At 52.4% G+C, this 20,947-nt stretch overlaps 10 protein-coding genes across 10 annotated transcripts; 4 read left to right on the plus strand and 6 right to left on the minus strand.

Moving 5' to 3' along the window:
- Positions 1-867: 867 nt before the first annotated feature.
- Positions 868-3,068, plus strand: NEUTE1DRAFT_129796 (uncharacterized protein; the record flags this gene model as incomplete). The annotated part of the gene is made up of 2 exons (XM_009852761.1): positions 868-1,012; positions 1,063-3,068. The coding sequence occupies 2 exons, from the start codon at positions 868-870 to the stop codon at positions 3,066-3,068; spliced, it is 2,151 nt and encodes a 716-aa protein (XP_009851063.1).
- Positions 3,069-4,256: 1,188 nt separating this feature from the next.
- On the minus strand, positions 4,257-5,782 carry NEUTE1DRAFT_82095 (uncharacterized protein; the record flags this gene model as incomplete). The annotated part of the gene is made up of 2 exons (XM_009852762.1): positions 4,257-4,993; positions 5,070-5,782. 2 exons carry the CDS (start codon positions 5,674-5,676, stop codon positions 4,320-4,322), a joined length of 1,281 nt encoding a protein of 426 aa, XP_009851064.1.
- Positions 5,783-6,450: 668 nt separating this feature from the next.
- Positions 6,451-7,528, minus strand: NEUTE1DRAFT_94922 (60S ribosomal protein L10a; the record flags this gene model as incomplete). The annotated part of the gene is made up of 3 exons (XM_009852763.1): positions 6,451-6,920; positions 6,994-7,365; positions 7,454-7,528. The coding sequence occupies 3 exons, from the start codon at positions 7,470-7,472 to the stop codon at positions 6,658-6,660; spliced, it is 654 nt and encodes a 217-aa protein (XP_009851065.1).
- A 239-nt stretch (positions 7,529-7,767) lies between these two features.
- Positions 7,768-10,092, minus strand: NEUTE1DRAFT_63423 (uncharacterized protein; the record flags this gene model as incomplete). Its single annotated transcript, XM_009852764.1, has 2 exons — positions 7,768-9,172; positions 9,238-10,092. The coding sequence occupies 2 exons, from the start codon at positions 10,090-10,092 to the stop codon at positions 8,036-8,038; spliced, it is 1,992 nt and encodes a 663-aa protein (XP_009851066.1).
- A 24-nt stretch (positions 10,093-10,116) lies between these two features.
- NEUTE1DRAFT_117022 (uncharacterized protein) lies at positions 10,117-10,345 on the plus strand (the record flags this gene model as incomplete). Its single annotated transcript, XM_009852765.1, has 1 exon — positions 10,117-10,345. The coding sequence occupies one exon, from the start codon at positions 10,154-10,156 to the stop codon at positions 10,331-10,333; it is 180 nt and encodes a 59-aa protein (XP_009851067.1).
- A 604-nt stretch (positions 10,346-10,949) lies between these two features.
- On the minus strand, positions 10,950-12,299 carry NEUTE1DRAFT_110161 (uncharacterized protein; the record flags this gene model as incomplete). The annotated part of the gene is made up of 1 exon (XM_009852766.1): positions 10,950-12,299. The coding sequence occupies one exon, from the start codon at positions 12,297-12,299 to the stop codon at positions 10,950-10,952; it is 1,350 nt and encodes a 449-aa protein (XP_009851068.1).
- Positions 12,300-14,637: 2,338 nt separating this feature from the next.
- On the minus strand, positions 14,638-15,098 carry NEUTE1DRAFT_42619 (uncharacterized protein; the record flags this gene model as incomplete). Its single annotated transcript, XM_009852018.1, has 2 exons — positions 14,638-14,723; positions 14,846-15,098. The coding sequence occupies 2 exons, from the start codon at positions 15,096-15,098 to the stop codon at positions 14,638-14,640; spliced, it is 339 nt and encodes a 112-aa protein (XP_009850320.1).
- Positions 15,099-15,417: 319 nt separating this feature from the next.
- Positions 15,418-16,172, plus strand: NEUTE1DRAFT_42533 (uncharacterized protein; the record flags this gene model as incomplete). The annotated part of the gene is made up of 2 exons (XM_009852013.1): positions 15,418-15,545; positions 16,088-16,172. 2 exons carry the CDS (start codon positions 15,418-15,420, stop codon positions 16,170-16,172), a joined length of 213 nt encoding a protein of 70 aa, XP_009850315.1.
- A 2,100-nt stretch (positions 16,173-18,272) lies between these two features.
- On the plus strand, positions 18,273-18,629 carry NEUTE1DRAFT_137762 (uncharacterized protein; the record flags this gene model as incomplete). Its single annotated transcript, XM_009852767.1, has 2 exons — positions 18,273-18,350; positions 18,510-18,629. The coding sequence occupies 2 exons, from the start codon at positions 18,273-18,275 to the stop codon at positions 18,627-18,629; spliced, it is 198 nt and encodes a 65-aa protein (XP_009851069.1).
- Positions 18,630-18,989: 360 nt separating this feature from the next.
- NEUTE1DRAFT_129800 (uncharacterized protein) lies at positions 18,990-20,614 on the minus strand (the record flags this gene model as incomplete). The annotated part of the gene is made up of 2 exons (XM_009852768.1): positions 18,990-20,287; positions 20,374-20,614. 2 exons carry the CDS (start codon positions 20,612-20,614, stop codon positions 18,990-18,992), a joined length of 1,539 nt encoding a protein of 512 aa, XP_009851070.1.
- Positions 20,615-20,947: the final 333 nt, after the last annotated feature.

Genomic DNA, 20,947 nt, shown 5'->3' on the forward strand with positions numbered 1-20,947 from the left:
ATCCCGAGTTTTCCAGTGGGTATGGTCGTATGTGCTTTAACTGTTAGAAGCAGGGAGTTATGAAGCCACGTTGGGGATTGAAAACTTGTCACCAGAAATCAATGAACAGGAATACCTCAGTTGGAAGGCATTCACCAAAACTCAATGCAAAGACATACGCACAGCCAATGAATCAACCCAAAACATACAACCCCGGTACCAACATGGCACCTTGTATATTCGACCAGGAAGGTCCTTTTTTGCGCACAACACAAAGCTCTTCGGCATCTCGGGACAGCGCCGCTGTTCTCTCTCCCATTGCGTGCCGTTCTCAATGGCCTCTATTGGCAGAGGCGGATACATCCCCGACTTACTCCTCGTCTCCTCGCCGTCTACCTCAAATTGTGCCGCGGAGAGGGAAGAGGAGAAAGCAGGGAGAAATATTTAGGCTAAAAGCACACGAGCTTTGACCCCATTTTTACTTCGTCCTACGTCATCCAGGTAGCTCGGTAGTTGTGAGTGAGGATCTCGAGAACTTCAACTAACTGGCATTCCCTGGATTGACCCTCTCGGCAGAACAGCCCACGGTAACTTCACCGGGTGACCGGCTGTGATTGTGGTCGTCGGTTGGTGAACCTCATGTTATTTCCCCGGATTTCAACCACACTAGTTGTCCGGCAGTCTGAACCTGGAACCAGGATGACGGTAACGATGATGTAGATCGTATCGGGGAAGATGGTGATCCGGGTAGCTTGGACCGTTGTATTTAAGAAAGCTTATTCCCATTAGCATAACCACGATGTTAAGTTTGTTCCACTTACCTACCTTCTTTTCTCCTCTGACCTGTGTTGTACGCGCCTTCATAAGCCAGCGAAGTGGCAGGTCAAGATGGTGACCACTTCTACCCTTCGGGGAGCCATTCTCTCAACCCTCCTCTCCTCGGTCCCTCTCACCGCAGCAGCTAGCAGCAGCCCGCCATCTCCCAACACCCTTCACTCCGACCTCACTGTCATTGTCAACAATGACCTCCAAGGTATACTCACCCTTCCTTTTGGGCCCAGACTCGACGCTGACAAAGTGCAGGCCCCTCCAGCCCGTCTGCCAACGCCTCCGTCCTCCTCCTTCCCAACTCACTTGCCTTCTCCCAAGCTTCCCAATCCTGCTCCTCTCTGGGCGAATCACTCTACTCTCCCGAGCTCATTTCCACATCAAGCATCAAGTCCAACCTCGATTACCTCATCTACCGCTCCAGAAGATCATCATCGCTCGGAATAACAACCCTGTGGATCGCCCCTTCGCCCAAGAACCCGTCTGTGCCGAGGGTGATTGACGTTTCCCCTTCTGGCCGAATTTCCGTCTCCGAAGTGAGGAGTGGCAAAGGTCAGGCAGCGAAGTACCCGGTCCTGTGCTCGCAGACTGCGCCGTTTTCCAACAACCAAGCTCAAGACAAGAGTGAGAAGTGGCAGGTTGGTGTAGAAGGGGTGAACGGCAATGAGAAGGTCATTGGATTCAGGGATAGGCTTTCTTTCCGGTTTCTGGGGTTGCGGTACGCCCCTAAGCCGGAGAGGTTCACTTACTCTACCCTGTACCGTGGAGATGGCGGAAAGGGGAAGCAGAAGGAGGTGAGTGGGTTGGAGTACGGTAGCCAATGCGTCCAAGGCGGTGGAGGAGCGGGACAAAGTGAGGACTGTCTGTTTCTGAATGTTTGGACTCCTTATCTTCCCGCAGCTGCCGATGGTGGGAAGAAAGGAAAGGGCAAGGACGGTGATAAGAAAAGGAAGGATTTGAGACCGGTAGCCGTTTGGATCCATGGCGGTGCCTTCACTAGTGGAACTTCTTCCGATTCAACCTTTGACGGCGGTAATATGGCTTCGCGAGGAGATGTGGTGGTTGTTGCTATCAACTACCGCCTCTCCACCCTGGGCTTCCTTGCGCTCGCGGATGGAAAAACCAACGGCAACTATGGCCTTGGTGATCAGGTCACCGCTCTGCAGTGGGTGCGCGAAAACATCGCCAAGTTCGGTGGTGACCCCGATCAAGTAACTATCTTTGGGCAATCTGCTGGCGCTGGCTCCGTTCGCGCGCTGCTGGCCAGCCCCAAGACCAAGGGCTTGTTTAAGGGTGCCATTCCGTTGAGCAACCTTGGTGGTATCAACTACGGTACCACCTACAGCCGGTACTACACCATCGCCGAGGAGACAGCCGTAGTCGGTAACGCCATCCTCGCTGCCACCAATTGCACCGACGTGGCCTGTCTGCGCCAGGTCCCTGCGGAGAAGCTTACCTCAGGCACCGTAGCCCGCTACCTCGTCGTCGACGGCACCTACCTCGTCTCCCCCGAGCTCGACCTCTCCCGCACCGCCGGCCCCAGCGGCATCGACCTAATGATGGGCATAACCCACGATGACGGCGCCCCCTTCATCAGCTACCCGTCCACCACCAACCAAACCGCCTACCTGCTCTCCCAAGGCTTCTCCCCCTCCCTTGCCTCGCCATCCCTCTTCCCCATCCCGCCAAACCCCAACGGCACCCTTGCCCTCTTCAACTCCTCGTCCTACCTCGCGACCGACGGCATGTTCCGTTGCATCGACCAAGCCACCGTGCAAGCCGGGTTGGCCAACAACCGCTTCTCGCGTGTTTTTTACTATGAGTTCGACCGGACCTATCAGACAGGCGGCTGGCCCAACCTGGACGTGTGCGAGCCTCCCAAGACAGCGTCGCACCCGTTCGGGGATCCGAGCAAGCCGTATCTGCGATGCCACTCGGGTGAGCTGTACTATGTCTTTGGCAACTTGGCCAGACAGGGGTTACCCGTGCGAGACGAGATGGATTTGCCGTTTGAACAGTTCGTGCTAGATAGCTTTGCGAGCTTCATCCGGACGGGCGATCCGAATCCTGAGAAGGGGTTCTTGAGAGCGAGGGGCTTTGAGAGTACGTGGAGGGAGGTGCAGAGGGGCGAGTGGGTGGCTAGTAGCAGGGGAGCGGGAGTCAAGTTGAAGGTGTTGGATTGGCCTAGCAGGCTGGAGAATGGGTGGAGGGAGGTGCAGCAGTGTGAGGGGATTGGGTTGGGAGTGGATTATTACTTGTGAGACAAGATGGTGAGGATGGTGGTGAGAGGTGCGGATGTAAATAGGCCAGGTGGATGAGTGTAAGTAGACCACTCACCCATGGGATTGAATACAGACATGAAGCATTTCAAGAACCTGTCAATCTGACTGAGCGGTCCTTTCCAAAAGCATGTGTTCAAGACCAAGATCATGAGGCTGAAGATGCTGTCAGTGAACCGTGATGGCCTCTACACTATCGCGCTGCGGCGTCCCATCGGGCATCGCTATCTTCTTATCGCAGCTTCCTAGGTACATTGGATACAGTCAGTATTCAATTCGCCCACCCCACCAAGAATTTCACCCCGCCAGCTGCTCACCACCTGTCCCCACCACAAACACCCCAAATCCCCAAGCCCTAGCCCCACTAGCGCCAAACATTTCCACCCGTATAAAACCGCACACTGCTCCCCCTCCTTTCCGTTTCCTTTTCTCTTTTTTTTTCTTCAGTGGCAAGGATGCTCTCTCTACACCGCCATGTGTTGGAGAGTGGCCTTGTTACTAACTACATTAATACTGGTGGCTCCGCATAGCGGCTTGCTGAGGGTTACTCTTTACCATACTCCCGATGGGTCTTCCTCCGTTCCCGGCCTCCTAAAGTAATGCTTCTCCATCTCTTCCCTTTACACTAGTCGCGGACGTCGAACATTCTAGGTCCGTGATCGTGGGGTGGTTTCGACATTTTATTTTCTGAGAATCTGTTTTTCACTGTGTTCGCTCCCTAAGGGGGGCGACGTGGAGAAGAAGTGAGGCTCTGCTTGTCATGCCCGGATAGATGAGCTTTGGGAACGGATAGATCGCTTTGCGCGCTCTCTGTCAGTTCGATGTGTGTTGGTGTGCGTTGTGTGCAAAATCGCGCTTGCGGTCATTACCAGTTGTGTGTTTATCCAGATGTGTCTCCGTAAGAAGGACTGCACGTTGGTTTTTTGAAAGACGCGAACTGCAAATATCACAATGTCGATTCGAGATTCGAGTTGAAGGCCGTCCATCTTTCTCGTTCTCACCCAACCTCAAGGTCGTGAAAGCACAATGTCGCTGTTCGCGACATTCCCGAGCCTCCTTGTTTGACATTAAACTGTCAGATGCCGACATATTGGTACATTGCAATGTGTTGAATATGCCACTGGCATTACACACAACCACCTAATCGAACGAGCACTACTGAAGGCGCCTCTCCAAGAAAAGTTAAAGGTCTATGTATGCAAAGGCCATCTATCTATATATCAACTCACCACTTCAGATCTTCGACATAGTCCACCACCCCTCCACCACGGCTTTGACCAACCGGTTCGCAATAGCCGTCTGCGGCGGCAACCTCAACGCACCCTCTACATATCCCGCCGGCGCCGCCTCTCCTAGAGCACTCGCCCCATTGAGCAACGCCTCCTTGACCTCCTCAAAGGGGAACCACTTGGCATCCTCCAGCTCCGCATCGTGCCCCAAGAAGATCTTCTCTCCATCGCCCGGCAGCGCCTGGCCAATAGCTCCAATCATCAAGCTAGCCGGGAAAGGCCACGGCTGCGAGCTGTGCAGCACCACCCGTCCAACCGTGACACCGCTTTCCTCCCAGACCTCGCGGCGGACCGCCTCCTCGATCGACTCACCCGGCTCCTGGAACCCGGCGAGGGTGCTGTACCAATACTGAGGCCAGCGCCGGTTACGCCCCATCAAAACCTTGGTGCCGTCAGCGCTGATGATGGCCATGATCACGGTCGGGTCGGTTCGCGGGAAGGACAGGTTCGAGACGGTGCCTCGAGTGGCGCAGGGAGCGCGGTCCTTGCCCTTGTCCGTCGGGGGACACACGCGCTTGGTGCCGGCGTGGACGGAGATGGTGCGCTGGCCGCATTGGGCGCAGAAAGGGTTGCGGGCGTTCCAGTCAACCACGGCGCGAGCTTGGCCGTACATGGCAGCTGTCCCTCCCATCAGTATTCACGCCCCCTTTCAAAAAGAAGTCCTGTTAAAACAGGACCGTAGGATCAAACTCACCATGTCCAGCCTCCAACGCCATCCCCCTAGGACTAGCGCTCAAAAACGCATGTCCCTTCTCCTCCTCCATCTTCTTGATCAACTCCTCCGCCTTTGCCTTTCCCTCATCGCCATCGCCTTCACGCGGCGTAACGTCAACAGCAAAATACGGCGCCCCCCTGAACTCCTTCCACACAAACACATCCTCCCCCTCCTGCGGCTGCTGCTTCTTCTTCTCATCCACAAGATCCACGCCCAAAAACACCACCATCCTCTCACCTTTCCCTGCCGCCTCACTATCATACCCACCCACAACTTCCTCCTCACTCCTAAACACTTCCTCCCCGCTACCCAACAACCCCTTCACATCTTCCGGTCCCGCGAACGCCAACCTCGCGTCATTCTGCTTGCTCTCCACCATCGGCCCCAAGTTGTTCATCAACAAGAACCGGGCCGAGGCATGAGAAAACGCGGCCCTCAAAAAGAGGTGGTCGGAGCGCAACCACGAGAGTCGGTTCAAGGGGGAGCCCGAGAAGTAGTTGGCGGTTTCGGGACCGAATTTGCGCGTGAGGGCCGAGTTGGACTCCTGGGAGAGGTAGGAGAGCGTGGGGAGGGCTGGTGGGGGCATATTGGGTAGTTCTTGTTGTTGTTGTTGTTGTTGTTGTTGTTGTTGTTGTTGTTGTAGTTGGTGAGTGTGTAGTGGTGGTTTAGTAGAAGGGGGATTGGTGTTTGAGATTGTTTTTGTTGTTGTTGTGGTGGTGATGGTTGCGTTGGGTTGGGGATGAGGTTGGGAGTGTAATGCCCGATGATTTGACAGAATGGAGGTATACCGAGGTAAGCGGTGCAGGTGGTTAGGCAAGTTTCCGACCCTGCAGAAGCAAGATGAGATGAACATGAACAGGCGGTGATTTTACAACGGAGAGGTTTGAGCAGTTGTTTTTATGTTCTTTTTTTTTTTCTTTTTTTTTTTCCTCGTTCTAGCGGAAGAAATAGCCTACGGCATAAGAGGCAAAAGACGATTGATTCGTCATCAACAACGACCGAGTCGCGATTGACGGTCCATAACCTAATGCAATGCCGGATTTCCAGTCCCTCGGGCGGGGCGGGGGTACAGCGGGGCAAAACTTCAAAACTCGCGCCAGCCGAAACAGCGATTAGGAGCTGGTGTTGTGGACGTGGTCCTGTTGATGAGTAATTCATCCTTTGTCACCGCTATGTAACAACATGCGATCCTTGACAACATCATTTCCTCCAGCATGAATGGCTCCGAATCAGTTCCCGGGATATCGTGGAACTTGCTGTCTCTTGACTCGGAACGCTGCCACAAATGCGCGGCTGACATTTCCGTCCAACGCAGTCATACAAGTCATTAGAAATTCACATGGCATGAGCAAGAAGGCGAAACAGATATGGACCGCAATTCCTTTAGATTTGAACCCTTCAGAACTACGGAGCTCCTCATGTAGACCGTCCAACAGCGACACCCATCATCCCTCGCGGCTGCCCAATAACAGAAACCGGTATGACCTAATCAAAGGCTGACTAGTGACTGTACCCCAACAAACGAGAGTAAGGAAGTAATCGCTGCCTCAGCAGACCATGACTACATTTAGTAGAGGCGCTTGGGGGGAGACATGGTAGCCTTGATGGTAAGGCTACCAACGTTCTGCCAGCCCTTCTTGAGGAGGGAGACGAGGTAGTTGATGGCCAACATGATGTTACCAACAAGCTGCTCCTGGGTCATGCCAACGTTGCCGACGGCGACACCCATGCAGAGAACCTTCTTGAGCTGGAACTTGATGGTGGACTTGACCTCGTTGAGCTTGCCGGTAAGGTCGTCGGAGTGGGAGACGGGGGTGGGGAACTTGCCAGCTGTAGTAGGGGTCATTTCGTTAGCATTCTGCGTTTCTGATATGGTTGAAAGGAGGAGCCGACAAAAACATACCCTTGGAAAGACCGGGACCGAGCAGACGGGGGATCTGCTTGATAAGGGCCTCGGAGGCGACGAAGGCATCGTACTTGCGAGCAAGCTTCTTGATGAGCTTCTTGTTCTTGTTGAGCTTCTTGAGATCGTCGACGGACATGGCGTCAACACCGCCGTGCTTGGCACGGTCGATATCGTGCTGGTCACCGAGAATGCAGATGCTCATGTTGGGGCGGGGAATGCTGGGCAGGCGGATGGTGCCAGAGAAACGCTTGTCACGCTGGGGGTCATAGTTCTTGAGGCCGATCTGGAGCTCGACGGTCTCGAGGAAGTTGCGCTTCTTGGTCTCGTTAGAGTACTCAAGAAGGTCAGTAACGTGCTGACGCACAGCGGCTGTCAAGAGTCAAAATAATCAGCGATTTTGTCATTTTGGTGTCGTCATCTTGAGAAAAGACGATTCCCGGCGATTGCGCAAACGTACCGACGGAAATCTTGGACATCTTGGCCGTCTTCCTGTAGAATTTCTTCTATAGGTATGCTATGTTGCGTCTGTCGACTTGAGCGAAGGAATCAGGAAAGGATTTTGTTGCCAGTGGATGGTGGATTTTTGTGTCTTGTGCGGAGTCAGCTGCCAGTAATCTGCGCTAAGCCTAATTTGTCCCCCTGGCTGGCCGGCAGAATAGGTGGTCTGTGCACTTTGCCATCGTCAATGCCGTCACCCCATCAGTGGCCCCTGAATTCACCGTCATATCATCACCAAGTTGCACAGCGGAACGGGTTCACGAAAGCATAGATGGGTAGCAGGTTATACGATAACTCCCTTGCTTGGTCACTTGCGACCATTCGGCGCGTAACAGCCAGCTACACGAGCACATACTCATTAACAGTACAAGTAGACATTTACTTCGCTTGACTTTCGTAGAACCGACAAACTCCACCCTTGATACTTCGTGTCCTCCCATCCATAGCCATTGAAAGCGTCCATATAAATCCGTCCCTTCTCTTGCTCAAGCCATGCTTTTCCGGTCGGGCATATTGCATTAGATTTATCCCTATACACCATCTACTTCTCAACAGCAAAGCCCTCGGCCGCCTCCAACCGACTCAGACGCTCGCTCAACACATCCAAATCGAACTGCAATGACCCCAACCCTTGGCCCTCAATCTCGCCGCTGTCCACGGCCTTCTTCACCTTCGCTACCGCATCATGAAGCGGCGCGAACCAGCGCTCCTTGACCGTCGCATCCAAGTTCGGAGGCAGTACCCTCCTCCACTTGTCTGCCGAACTCCACAAGAACAAACCAAAGTTCACAGCCTGGAGGAAAAAGGGGGCATTGGTGCCCAACTCATTCACCAGCTTCTGGAGATCCAGTTCTTTGAGGAAGCCCATGTTGGGAAATACTACATACTGGACCGTCTCGAGCGCCTGAGGACCAGCGAAGACGTTCATGTTTGTTCCAGCCCTCGATCTCGTGCCAGGTGTCGCGGTGCCCGGCTGCAGGGTTGGTGATGGGAGGGGAGCCTGATTGTTTGGAGCCGCAAGATTTTGAGGAGCTGCTTGCGCATTGGGAGCGGCAGCGATAAGTTCCTCGCGGAGCCATGTGACTGCGCACGCCTTGAGCGATGCGTAGTCGCAGTTTTCGAGAAGATCGTACAGAATCTTCAGACGGTCGTCGTCGGCTGGGTCGGCGTGGAGAACCAGCCCGGCAAGACAGCTCGCGGCATTGCGCACGTGTAGTTGCGGGTGGAAGACAGCAATGAGTGTTACAAAAAGGATGTAGCGCATGTAGTCCGAGGTTGCTTCGTCAGGGTTCGTCGTTTGGTTGGCGAGCGGCGCCTTGGGAATCGCTGAAATAAGACCCTTGTCGTGAAGCCAAAGGCCGATGGTGACCAGGGCTTGCATCGTTCCCGGCGCTTTTCGAATCTGATCCTCAGCGTCATCTTGAAGGAACTTCTCGAGCATGGCCAAGTGGTCGGGGAAGATGTGCATATCGGGTACCGGGTGGTCGGAGTCGAACACGGTTGTCGAGAACACCCAGTATGCCAAAAGAATGACGCATCCACCCGTCGACAAGCCAATGTCTTCCGGCTTGGCTATGTCTTCTGTTTTGGATAGGGGATCGGTTTGGAGAGGGCCCTCGGTGACTTGGCTAAGGAAGGTTTTGTCGCAAGACGACAGACCGAGATCGGCGATCAATGCCTGTGGTGTTCTTGGGTCAGCGCACTCGGCGACATTTCATTCACAGGGACACAAAGTCAACATACCACCAACTGTCCAACAGCGCCATCCTTCTCCGACAGCTCCTTCTCTTCACGGAATCTCGCCATGAGGGTCTTGCGCCCAGGGACGATCTTCTCCGGGTTGTGGAACTCCAACAGCCTTGGTGCCCACGCCACATCGTTCTTGTTGACAAAGGACTCAAGAATGCATGTCGCGAAGCTCAAGAGCAACCTTTCCTGTATCGCAGTCTCTGTGGGATGCTCAGTTTCCCTGTCTGCCTCGGGATCGGGGGCATTCTTAGTGGCATCCCCATGCTGATCTGGATTTGCGACGTTGACGCTCGACTTGCGGGTGGGGAGAGGTGGCCTCTTGTTACCGGCTAAGCTACGAACGAGGTTGATGACGGCCGCAGTCATCTCATGGTTGGGCCGGTAGGTGTTGTAGATGGTCTGTAGGGATGTTGCGAGGAATCGGCTCGGATATTTCGTCTTGATGCGCTTATGTAGGATGGACAGCATGTTGACCAGGGTGATGAACTTTTGCTTAAACGGCACCGACTTCTCGCCGTTGGTCTCCCCTGCCTCACTTTCGTCGTCGCTCTGATAGCCGTCATCCTGGCTGAGGAGTTCGAGGGTTTCGAGGACCTTGAGAATAACTTCACGGGGGTTGCCCAGTCGCGCAATCGTCTCCAAGCACTCGTCGGAGCCGGGAAGGTTGACTAGGTTATAAACCAGATCCCAACCGATTTCCTGAGTGAGCTCTGCATCTTGGAGGACTTCATTGAGGGTTGGCAGGACGGCCGGGGAGAGGTTCGTCTCGACAATGGTAAGATATGTGAAGCGGTCAGTGGCAGGGGGTCTGGCCTCTTTGATGGCCGCGATGGCCTTTTCGGAATCCATTGTTGCTGCCTAAGGGGGGGTATTGTCGTAGTTGTGGGATGTTTGTTGTTGTGGTAATGGTATGGAATCGGTGTTGGTACCAGTCAGTGATGTCGTGTCGCAAACGAGTGGTGGGCAGGGCGCGCGAAAGAATGTAGAGATTTCGTTGTTGGGCAATGACGGGTGGGAGGTCTTGCGTAATCCAAATTGTTGTGTTTCAATCGTCGATGGTGGTTCTTGTGAGGCTGTGCTGAAAGTCTAGTTCTACCTCTAGCGGTTCCTTGTTTGGCAGAATGGAGGAAAGGAGGATTGACATCAAGGTGCAGCACCACAAGAGAACAAGCTCGATATTACCCCGCACTCCACCCTGTCGCCAAGCTGGGGACGGCGACTAGTAGCTCTGGGCGCCTGTTTTTGCTATGCAGACTATGTCGCTAGCTGCCCTACACCGGGGATGGGTGGGTCTGGAACCTGAGGTTGATGGAAGTGGAAGCTGTTGCTTTTTCTCAACGGTCTGGAGCACTCTGAGAAGACTTTGAGATGGTGTTCATGATCAGCAACTCGATGGCATTCGAGGCAGATTTTATTTGACATATTTTTCCTTCCGTCAAGAGCCGGATGACCGGGGTGGTTATGGATACCTCGCGTATGGCCTGAAACGATCCACTGGTGACGTCCTGTTAGTACCGCCTTCCCTGCTGTGTTCAGGTACCTGAGAATTGGGGCCCAGAACCTTGAGTGCCGAAGACAACTGAACCATCAGAGGCACCATTCAACAGAAAAGCCAACCAACCATCATCAGACAAATATTCTAGAGCCTTTCCAACGACTTTGGTTTCATATATCAACAAATCTTGAAACATGTGAAAATGAAAGGTTCACCAACCTTTCTCATCTCCCTCCCCATAACCTTCGCTCTTGTTTCGACTACTCCAAGCCCCATGGCCCCAGGGATTCCTTGCCAACCCTTTCATCTCCCTAAGCGCCTCATCCCCTTCTCCCAACACCATCATCCCAAACTCTACCGCCAATGCCGCCCACTTCATCACCATCCACGTCTCTCCCGCGTTACTATACTCCCTCGCCGCCAATGCATACGCCTCATGAACCGTCCCCCATAACCCTTCCATTTCATACAAACTCACTAACAACTCTGCCGCTTTTGTTCTATCATCCCCTTCCCCTTGCCCTCTACTCCCCATCTTCCACCCTTCCCCCTCCTCTCCCCTTCCTGCTTTACTTCCCCCATCTTGTTCTTCCTTCAACAGTCTCCGAACTTTCCTGATCAATCTCACCCTCTGATCCGCCTCCTCCACCCTTCCCCCCGACCGTGAGCAAAGCTCACAAGAGCACTCAAACCCCCACGCCGTACTCAGGAGTTTCTGCCGCGCCTTACGGGATCTAAGTGGGTTGATGTAAGAGATGGTGATTTCCTCCCCGGGGAGGATGTCTTTCACGGCAGTTATCACTTGAACCAGGCCTGGCCCTCCTTTGCTGCTGTTCCAGTCAAATCGGTAATCGGCATTGGGGCGGCAGTCGTGGTTGAGGCGGGAGATGGAGGAGGCGAAGACTGTGTACCAGAGGGTATCGGTAGGGTCGATTTGGTCGTGAGGAGGAGAGGAGTGAGGAGAAGGAGGCCGAAGTGGAGGTGCGGGGATGTCAAAAGCGTTAGTGGTTATAATGGTATCCGTCAGGGCTATGCGCGAAAGACCACCGGTGACGCTGGCATTCTTCGATTGCGTCGAGAGGTCGAAAAAGGCCGAGCGGTGGGCCGGTGGGAGAGAGGAGATGGCGGCCGCTTGGAGTGAGATGTAATCGGTGCGCAGCAGTTCGTCGAAGACGCGGTAGTCGATCATGAGAGTCGGGTGTGAGGAGAGTATCACAGAACCGCGAGGGATGCGGGTGCTGGCTATGAGACCCAGGCCTTTACCGGGAATGGAGCTGATGGTGTATTTTGCAGGGCTGGATGTAATATTCGAACGCGGAGTGAAGGATAAAAGGGAAGTAAGGTAAGCGGCTCGTTGAGCGGTGGTGATGAAAGTGATTCCTTCGTCATTGGCGTAGGAAGTGTTTGTGAAGACACAGAACGCATCGTTGGAAACGATGCTGTTGAAGCAGGGAGTGGTACTGCTCCAGTTGTGCCCTGGGGAAGTGTTGAGATCTTCTTGGGGATGCGAGTTGGCACTGTTCCCGGCGTGGTAAGTCAACGCACCGGTCATCATAGGCATGGTTATTAGCTTCGTCGACAATGCTGTGTTCTTTCTCGTGCGCCAACACAATCAGTGCAGCTTCGACCAGCAGCAGCCCGGAGAACTTCATGCTTTCATGGTAAGTCGTAAAGGCAAACAAAGCATAGTAGGAACGAAACTCCCCCTTCTAGCTATCAAAAAGTAGGCCATTACTCGTGTTTGCCATCAATATTGCCCAAAAGGGGTTTGAACAGCTTGCCTTCCATTCAATGTCAACTCAACAATCTGGAGCCTTGTCCCAACCCGTCAATCAGGTCGGCCCGGACGACAAAGAAGAATCATCTGGGTAGGGCGGCTTGAAAGGTGCCGAGTTTCCCAAATTGGCAAATATCATTCACCTACGGAACTATCAACACCACATAGTTTCTTGATAGAGTGAAGCATTTGGTTGTGCAAGGCCAAAGATGAACTTCCATCGCACAACGACGGGAGCATAGTCAAGTTAATAAGCCAACACACGATGTTCTTACAAAGGCGGCTCGAATTAACGCCACACTCCCACTTTCGAGGATCCATTCACCAACGCTATGTCAGTAGAAGCAAAGTCGAATGCTCTTGTCCAAGGCAGATCTCTAGGTAGACATAGAATTTTAGGTCGTAAGGGCAACTCTAGCCAGTGTTGTATTCCATTTCTTTTCCCGACTTTTCCCCGGGATATCAACCAAAGTCTTTCACATTTTGGTACGGATAAAATAAAACTCCAAGCGGCCCCAGCAGTAGCAGAGATTGCGAGTCGCATTGACGTTGAGTTATTTATTGAATTCTTCATTGTGTTTGGGGCAGTTTGTTTGCACCCCTTTCCTCAACCCTTGTTTTTGTCGAGATTGGTACTCTCTCCAGACTCAAACTTTTTTCGACTTGAAAGATCCTCAAGAATAACTTCCATGGAAGTACTGAAACAGAAGTACCCTGCCTCCCTGCCTCCAAACCTCATTACCTTCTTATCTGGCCGCCCCGAAGCTCACTAGGTAAGGCTCAGTACTTTCCTCTAATCTATTCTTTCTACCTCCCGCTTCAAAGCGACGACGGAAATAATCCTCGCGTTATGTATATGTCTCACCTGCCTTAAAGCTACCTACCTCTAGCGTAATGTGCGGTGTACTTTCGACTTCTTGTTTCGTTTTCTGTTTGCTTGGCTCGTGGCACGCTTCCTTGTCATGAGGCTTTTCAGTACTTATACCTTGCAGCCAAGGATATTTGAAACATGTTGTCTCAACCCAAGGGTGGGATTTTCATAGGGCTAACTACGAAGCCGGACGTATCTAGGGTGATGCTTCTGGATTGTACTGTTAGGAAAGGAAGATGTTCTTTTCCTTGTTACCGAGCTTTCCAACAGTTTTAATTGCCCCTTCTGTTGCTCATGGATAAATGGTGATAACGTAGCAAGCAATGATCCCCATATCCAGTCAAAAATAGACCTCGGGATGTTTGTCTTGTATATAGTGGTCTGGTTGAACCTGAACTTGCATGTCCATTGTCGGTAGACCGCCTAAAAGTCTCACTGACAGCCTGTCAGTCAGTCAATCAGTCAACGCTGTACTGCAGCTGACAACTATGTGTCAAATGCGTGGGCTAGAATGTCAGTCTAAAGCACAGACAAATTGGAGTGTGTTAGTCACCCTCACCGCGTCCAGTTCAGTCCTTTGGGAAAAGTCCGAGACAGGAACATTCAGTCGGGTCTGCATACGGGCTGCCTTTGGTAGCCTGGTGGCGGCATGAAGTATGTCGCAAGCTGAGACACACGAGAGCCGTGATATCTGGCGCGCGTATGCGAGGAAGCGAAAAAACGTGATGAGGCGGGTGAATTTAAGACATATATGCATGGACATGGACATGTACGGTACAAAAGGAACTTTGGACACGCATCGATGGGTGAATGAAGGTCCAGTTACTGTATTAGGGAAGAATTCTAGAAGCAAGATAAGGGAAACTGAGCCAGAAAAAAAGAGAAACTGGTTGGAAATTACAAGAGCCGCCCGATTTTATCTTCCGTCACTTCCATCCTCATCTAGAAGGTACCGTGCATCACGCCATGATCGTTTCCCGTGATAATTGCCTTCTTCCAAGTTTGAACAAACATCAATATTAGATGAAGCCCCAACAGGGCAACAAGGTTAACAAGATGGGAATTCTTTGGGTGGTGTAGTGGTATAGTATGTAAGCCGAGGAAAAAAAAAAAAAAAAAAAGCCATGCGAAAAAAGAGACAATAGGTGCAGCAAACAGAGACACAGGGAGAAGCAGGTGCAGTTCCGTCATCCAATCGTGATCAGTTATATAATTGAAGCAGCAGCCTGGTGTCACTGAGACGTAAATGTCTCAATATGACTTTGATCGGGACTTTGGGACAGGGTTTCCGTGGCTTGTCAAAAGCATGTTGACATGTATCTTGTAGCCAAACGTATCTTGTTGGTGTAAGATGTCAGGAATCATCCTGTCATCACAATGAGTGGCTAGATGGGAAAGAATAGTGCAAACTCACTGGATTATTTCTTGGAAGAAGGCTTTCTCGAATCTCCATTTTCACTATCGCCGTAAAGAACGATGCCTATGAAGCGTCTGTAGGGCTCTTCGGCTTGGCGAGGGTCCTCCTCATCTGGCCCATACTGAATGGTGCCTCTGGCCTGCTTGGCAGTTTTGGGGTCTGGATCATCTGGGCCGTCCATCATGGTCGGATTTTCCCAATCATATTGGGTTAACCCAATGAATGACATGTAATTGCTGACCACATTTTCGGTGAAAAAGAGGCTTGAGCCACAGTTACTGGTGGATCTGATCATGTTGACGTATCGATAGTCGGTCGAGGCGGAAAATAATATGTATCTTGAATGGATATGTAAGTATTGTCCAGTAAATGAAGAGAAGAGATGAGGCTTCTGTTGAATTCTCATTGTCGAGTGTCCGATATATCTCACCGTCTCTGCTGACCAAGGAGGCTTATATACTTCAGCCGTCCGAACGGACAACGCTTTGAGCCAACATCGTGACTGCCATGTCAGGACATCATCTCATGATACACACAGCGTTTATCGGGGGCTATTCTCTTGGGCTGAGCTCACAGTCCTGATCACATCAAGCTCTCTCAGCATCAAAGCCACCATGACCTTGGTTGTCAACACTAATGCCAAGGCTCACAGCTTAAGTCAAGATCGCACTTCCACCTCCGCAGGCTTCAATCAGCCCAAAGGCGATACAGACTTACAATACACGGTTGAGGACGACGAGCCGTACGACTTTGCCCTCCTGCGTCACAAGTTGATAGTTTGCTGCGGCCTTCCGTACGTTAATTCTCAGAGTAAGGGGGTAAGCTGAGAAGGACGGATTCAGACCGGGGAAGTCTTCCTATTCCTCGGTAGATCGACACTGGTACATCATCCATCCCGGCGGCATATGGCAGGCTGTTTTGGTGATAGCCACCATGGAGGCCAAGAAGGGGAAACTGCCGGTGTTTCGTGATGCCGTGAAGGCAAGAGGATACGGTACACTGCTTCTTGGGCAGGATGATGTCTGACCGCCAGTTCCGAAAGTGGTTCACAACTCGCAGTGAAAGGGAGGTATGAAGCGGGCAGAGCCGCATTCAACGGAGCAACGGCCATATCTGGTCTCGGGAAGTGGCTGCTGGAACCGAGCCCAGACCGGCCAGCCTCGGACTAAGTAATTGAAAAGAGAAGGAAATATCTCGACAGTCGGGTGAAACTTCCTTGATCCCCGGTGGGAGACGCCTGAGCTGGTAATCACTCCCGTGTTCAGCGAGTCCAGGGGCTTGAAGTCTATACTTGACCATGGTACAGGCCACAGAGCAACCCAACATGATTGCTGAGTCTGGCGGTTGTCGAGTCGGACCACGGATGTAGGCACGACTTGTGCGTCAGCCTAGGATGCTGTAGTGTTCTTATGCCTGACATGGCATAACGAAGCAAGGGTTGATTGACGGATAAACGCACCGTGGTCCTGTTTCTCGGCTTCTGAAGATGTGATTCCAGGTACCCAAGACCACCAGATTCGACCCTTTGCATATCTGTAACTCGAGATTTGCGACTTTGGTTGCTGGATGTTTCAGTTGCGAGAGGGGTCCAGAGCAGGGAGGTGAGGCTATCGCCAACCACGGTCGACACAAACTTGCATACCCCCCGTTTACCCATACCCACGAATGACCCATTTGGTCATTGATTCCGATAGTGGCGTGGAACCCCTCGCCCCTCCGCAGCCGACCAGCGTGTCCAGTTGACCCCCATCGGCTGGCTGTAGCTGTCCGTCAAGTTAGGAAGACAAGACCCAGAGAGGCACTTCCCAGATACACAGAGGAGCTTCTCAGGTAGGACGATGCCGGCAACTCCTTCCACGGGGAGTATCTCGATTTAGGCGTGCAGCAGCTTGGAAGCTCGGACGGACAGCGGGGACGGCAGACGATGGTGTACGGCAGCGGTTCGTCAAGCTGTAGCCAAATACGAGCACGGTACTGATCCACGAGGCATCCTAGACCCGTCTTGCTCTGTTACGTGGTACGGAATCTATCACCTACACACGGGGAAGCACACAGTGAGGTTCTAGGGTGAGATGCCTTACAGTTATTGCGCCTCTGTGGCCATCCGTATTTGACATGTTGGTTCAACGACACTGAAGGGAGTGGCTCTTTCGATTTGATAGAGAACGCTTCGTTCCATGTCACCTAGGTCACCCGGGTCACCCTGGCACGGCGGCTGTCATCATATTGTGGACAAGTAGTTCATTGCCGTTCACATGCTGTATGTTGATGGGAATGAAGATGTAGAGAACCCCCCGCCGACCGGTCTCAGAGCCATTGAGAAATGAACGCGCTGATGCCGTGTTGATAGCGGGAAGGAGACTCAAGTTGCTCTTGCACTCTTATTGACCGACAGCGAGTGGAGGAGTCAGTCAGTCTCGGTTGATTTAAGGTGCGTTTATAAGTGTTTAATGAAGAAAAGAAGAAAAAGTGGAAAACTGGCGGTTGCGACGATTTGGTTTTGTACCTTGCATTGCGATTGCAGGCAGGCAGCGCACAGGCCATCTGCCGTCAGTCTCGGACCGACAACTGCCGCCCCTCCGCCCAAACAGGAGCGGGCGCAATTCATGGTGGGGTGAGTGGCGCACGGGCCATATGCAAATGCGAAGACAAAACTGCGCCGAGAATCTGAAATTTCTGATCCCTTTCCTCCTTTTCACAGCACAATCGCAACAAGCTGACAACCAACAACGACGACTTCTTTCTCAACTCATCCAAACCCTGCGCAACGTCGTAAAAGATCCCCGTCGACCGACCTCAACTATGTTTGGCTGTCATGTTCAACATGCCCCGGGTGTCACGCCAGAGCTGTTATTCGTGTTCTCCTGCTCCCCGATGCAGTTGCTCCGGCAGCCATACAACGGTTCGACGGCGGCGACACTATCTCCTCCTTTGACTGACCTAATTCAATCCCCTTTGGCAGCATCGCGTCACAAGATTACAAACACAATCACACACAAAATCCACAACTTGCCTGCCTCTGCGCTATCTCTCCTTGCGCTCTAGGTTAACTTAATTTTATCGTTCGCGTGGAAGAAAAATCCCAAGGCCTAGACAGCCGGTCTAATCCACCCCGCTGCAGCTGAGTGTTCTGTCCTATGATCACTCGCGTGCTGTAGCGGGACTAAAAAGGACAAACATCTCAAACCCCCCTTAGCATAGTTTGTTTTTGCATGATTTCTCTGTGTAACACATCTACACCCATATCCATGCTGATCGCTGAGTGAACTCGCCGCAGTAGAAGCGATTGAGCTGAGGCAGAGTGTCTAGTATCAAGATCCATGCTTTCGGTTCTTTGTAACTCTCCATGCGTTTCATTCAATGAAAACCATGCGTGCGTAGTCCTTGGGGCTGACTTTCTCGGACTTCACGCACGGTGTTCCGTCAACTTTGAAGGAATAAAGCGAGCAGCATAGTACCATCCCGCACCATGTTCCTTGACATAGCACAGACAAAACTCTCCTCGGATGTTGCTGTTTGGTGCTACGAGCAGAGACCGAGGAACGAGGTATGCGCAACGTATCCTGCCATCTGATGAGAGACGGGGGAGTCACAGAACACAATCCTGCAGTGAGCTCAACATCTAAGCAGCATCACATCTCGTCCGTGCTCGCCATGGCTCAAATGGGAAGAAATACGATGTGCTCACCATCCCTCACACTGTCAGCTCAAGAGACTCAGCCTCAAGTTTTGTCCTACTTTGAGGACCTCTGCAGGGTTTTGGTACCAGCCAGTCGGTCTTGATGCCGCCGACGCGCCGAGGTCTGGTGATACCTTCATCGACTGATCGGTATGAGATGGCGACTGCTTTGCGTCATGCCCAGCCACTTTGATCCATATTAGCACGAATCAAGGAATATCAGAGGGTAAGGTTAGCTATTTACCTCTCCCATCAATATTATCAAGCGATGAGGGATCATAACTGAAAGACGAGTGTTTTCACACAGACTCGTTTCGTTCGTTTTGGTTGCCTCTTTGTCTACACTTCCATATTTATGCTGTAGCTGAACATGATGGCCTTAGTTTCCTGTCTACCTGCAACGCCAAAACACAGGTCTAAGGAGACTGCAGTCTCTCCAAACAAACCTTAACTTGCACACATTCGCATCGGAACCCATCCCCCTACCAGAATACTCAAGCCATGAGTTCACAACCACCCCAACCTCTTCCACAAAAAGCTTCCCCCTCCCACCAACGCCGTCACCCCCGTAAACGCAATCAGCCCTCCATACCCGCTTCCATACCCAGCCAACGCCCTACCCTGCCACGGCAGCTCCTTAACCAGCGTCTCACTCAACGGCCCACTGACCACATTTCCCACTCCCCTCCCCAGCGCCAAAAAGGCAAACACCATAGTCGGATCAACCGGCTTACTCCCGTGTTCACTTCCAGTCTCAGCAGAGCCGCCATGACCCAACTTGGCAACCTCCTTCATAATTCCCGGCCACGCACTCGTGAAGCTGCCCGCAAAGAACCCATACACCACACAAAACACATACAAAACCGCCAGGTTGGTGCCGAACCCCCAGAGGAAGAAAGTCCCCAGCACGGTGCCGGCTGTCGACAGCATGATGCAGGTAGTGACGTCTAGCCGGTCGATGAACCAGCCCATGGCGACGCAGCCGAAGACGGAGGCAACATTGAGCAACAAAAGAGTTAGAGACGTGAGAAACCCTTGGGCTTGCAGGACGGAGCGCGCGTAGGAGGGGAGGTAGATACCCGGGAGGAAGAAGCCGAGGGCTTCGATTATGTTGAAGAGTTGGTAGAAGAGGAAGGGCCGGGTGAGGACGAAGGAGAAAGAGGGGGTGTAGGGGGTTGGGGGTGCAGCGTGGACGTCAGTATTGTTGTTGTTGTTGTTGTCGTTGCTGGTCGGGGTTGTTGTCCCAGACGTAGAAGAGTTTGAAACTGCTTCACTTGCCGCAAATTTGCCCCCAACAGAAACCCTAGGCTTCAAAAACCACGCCAACGGCGCCGTCAAGACGAATACCGCCACTGCCCAGATGCGTAGTGTCGTCTGATACCCGTACTTGGACAAAAGATGCTCCAGCAACGGCGGCAGAACCACGCCCGCCAAACCAGTGCCGGACCACATAATCCCGTAAGCCAATCCCTTCTTCTTGACAAACCACTCATCCAGGTAGAGAATGCAAGGAGAGTAAGCGATCGAACCCCCGATGCCGTAAAGAATTCCCTGGGTGACGATCAAGTGCGTGACGGTTGTGGAAAAGGACGACATGGCGAGGGCGAAACACATGACGAGCAACCCAACAATGGGAGCCCATCGCGCGAACCGCGGAAAACGCCGGAAGAAGGACATGATTAAGGGAGTGTCGATGTACATGATGCCCATGGCGCAGGTGCCGATAACGGCGAGGTTGCTGGAGGAAGAAAAGGGCGGATGGGTGCTGTAGTAGTCTTGGAAGACGCCGAAAGAGTAGGGGAAGCCTGGTGTAGAGGGTCACGGTGAGCATTTGGCCTTTTTGGCTGATGTTACCTGAGTAGAGGTGCATGATAAATGATGCTGAACGTACCCCAGACTAATGCTTCGACAACGAAACAAGCGGCTAAAAAGAGCCAGGCGTCCTTGCCGCCGTCGACTGGCGGTAGCTGGGAGAACTCATGTCTTGCAGGCTCTTGAACAGAGGTATCTTGGGGCTCAGGAGTGCCGGTCTCAGCTCGACGGATTGGGTCGAAGTCCGTATTGCGTTCGGTGGTTCGATAGGATGGAGGCAGTGAGTCCAATGGTATATCAAAGGTTGATTGGGAAGCCATCTTGAGGTTTCTGGTTACCTGCCGAGCTTTGGTTGAACGTGTTTGTCTTCCACTTTCTGGTAGACCCGAACCTATTTCTTTTCCTCTTTGAGGCACTCAATCTGAAGTAATAAAGATTGATGGAAGTGCCAACATCGAAAGGGACACTTCCATCTTTTATATCTGTGCCTTCAAGGACCCAAGTTTCATGACGAGATACTAACACTTGCTGTTCTCCATAGGCCCCACAGGCCCACAGCAGAATGACAAGCGTGCGCCCTTCGTTGACAGTTCAGTGCTACTCTGCACTGCGGTCAACTTGGAAGCTATTTCTTTTGAGGGAAGGATTCCCGT

Source organism: Neurospora tetrasperma, assembly GCF_000213175.1.
Source record: "Neurospora tetrasperma FGSC 2508 unplaced genomic scaffold NEUTE1scaffold_3, whole genome shotgun sequence".
NCBI classification, from domain to species: Eukaryota; Fungi; Ascomycota; class Sordariomycetes; order Sordariales; family Sordariaceae; genus Neurospora; species Neurospora tetrasperma.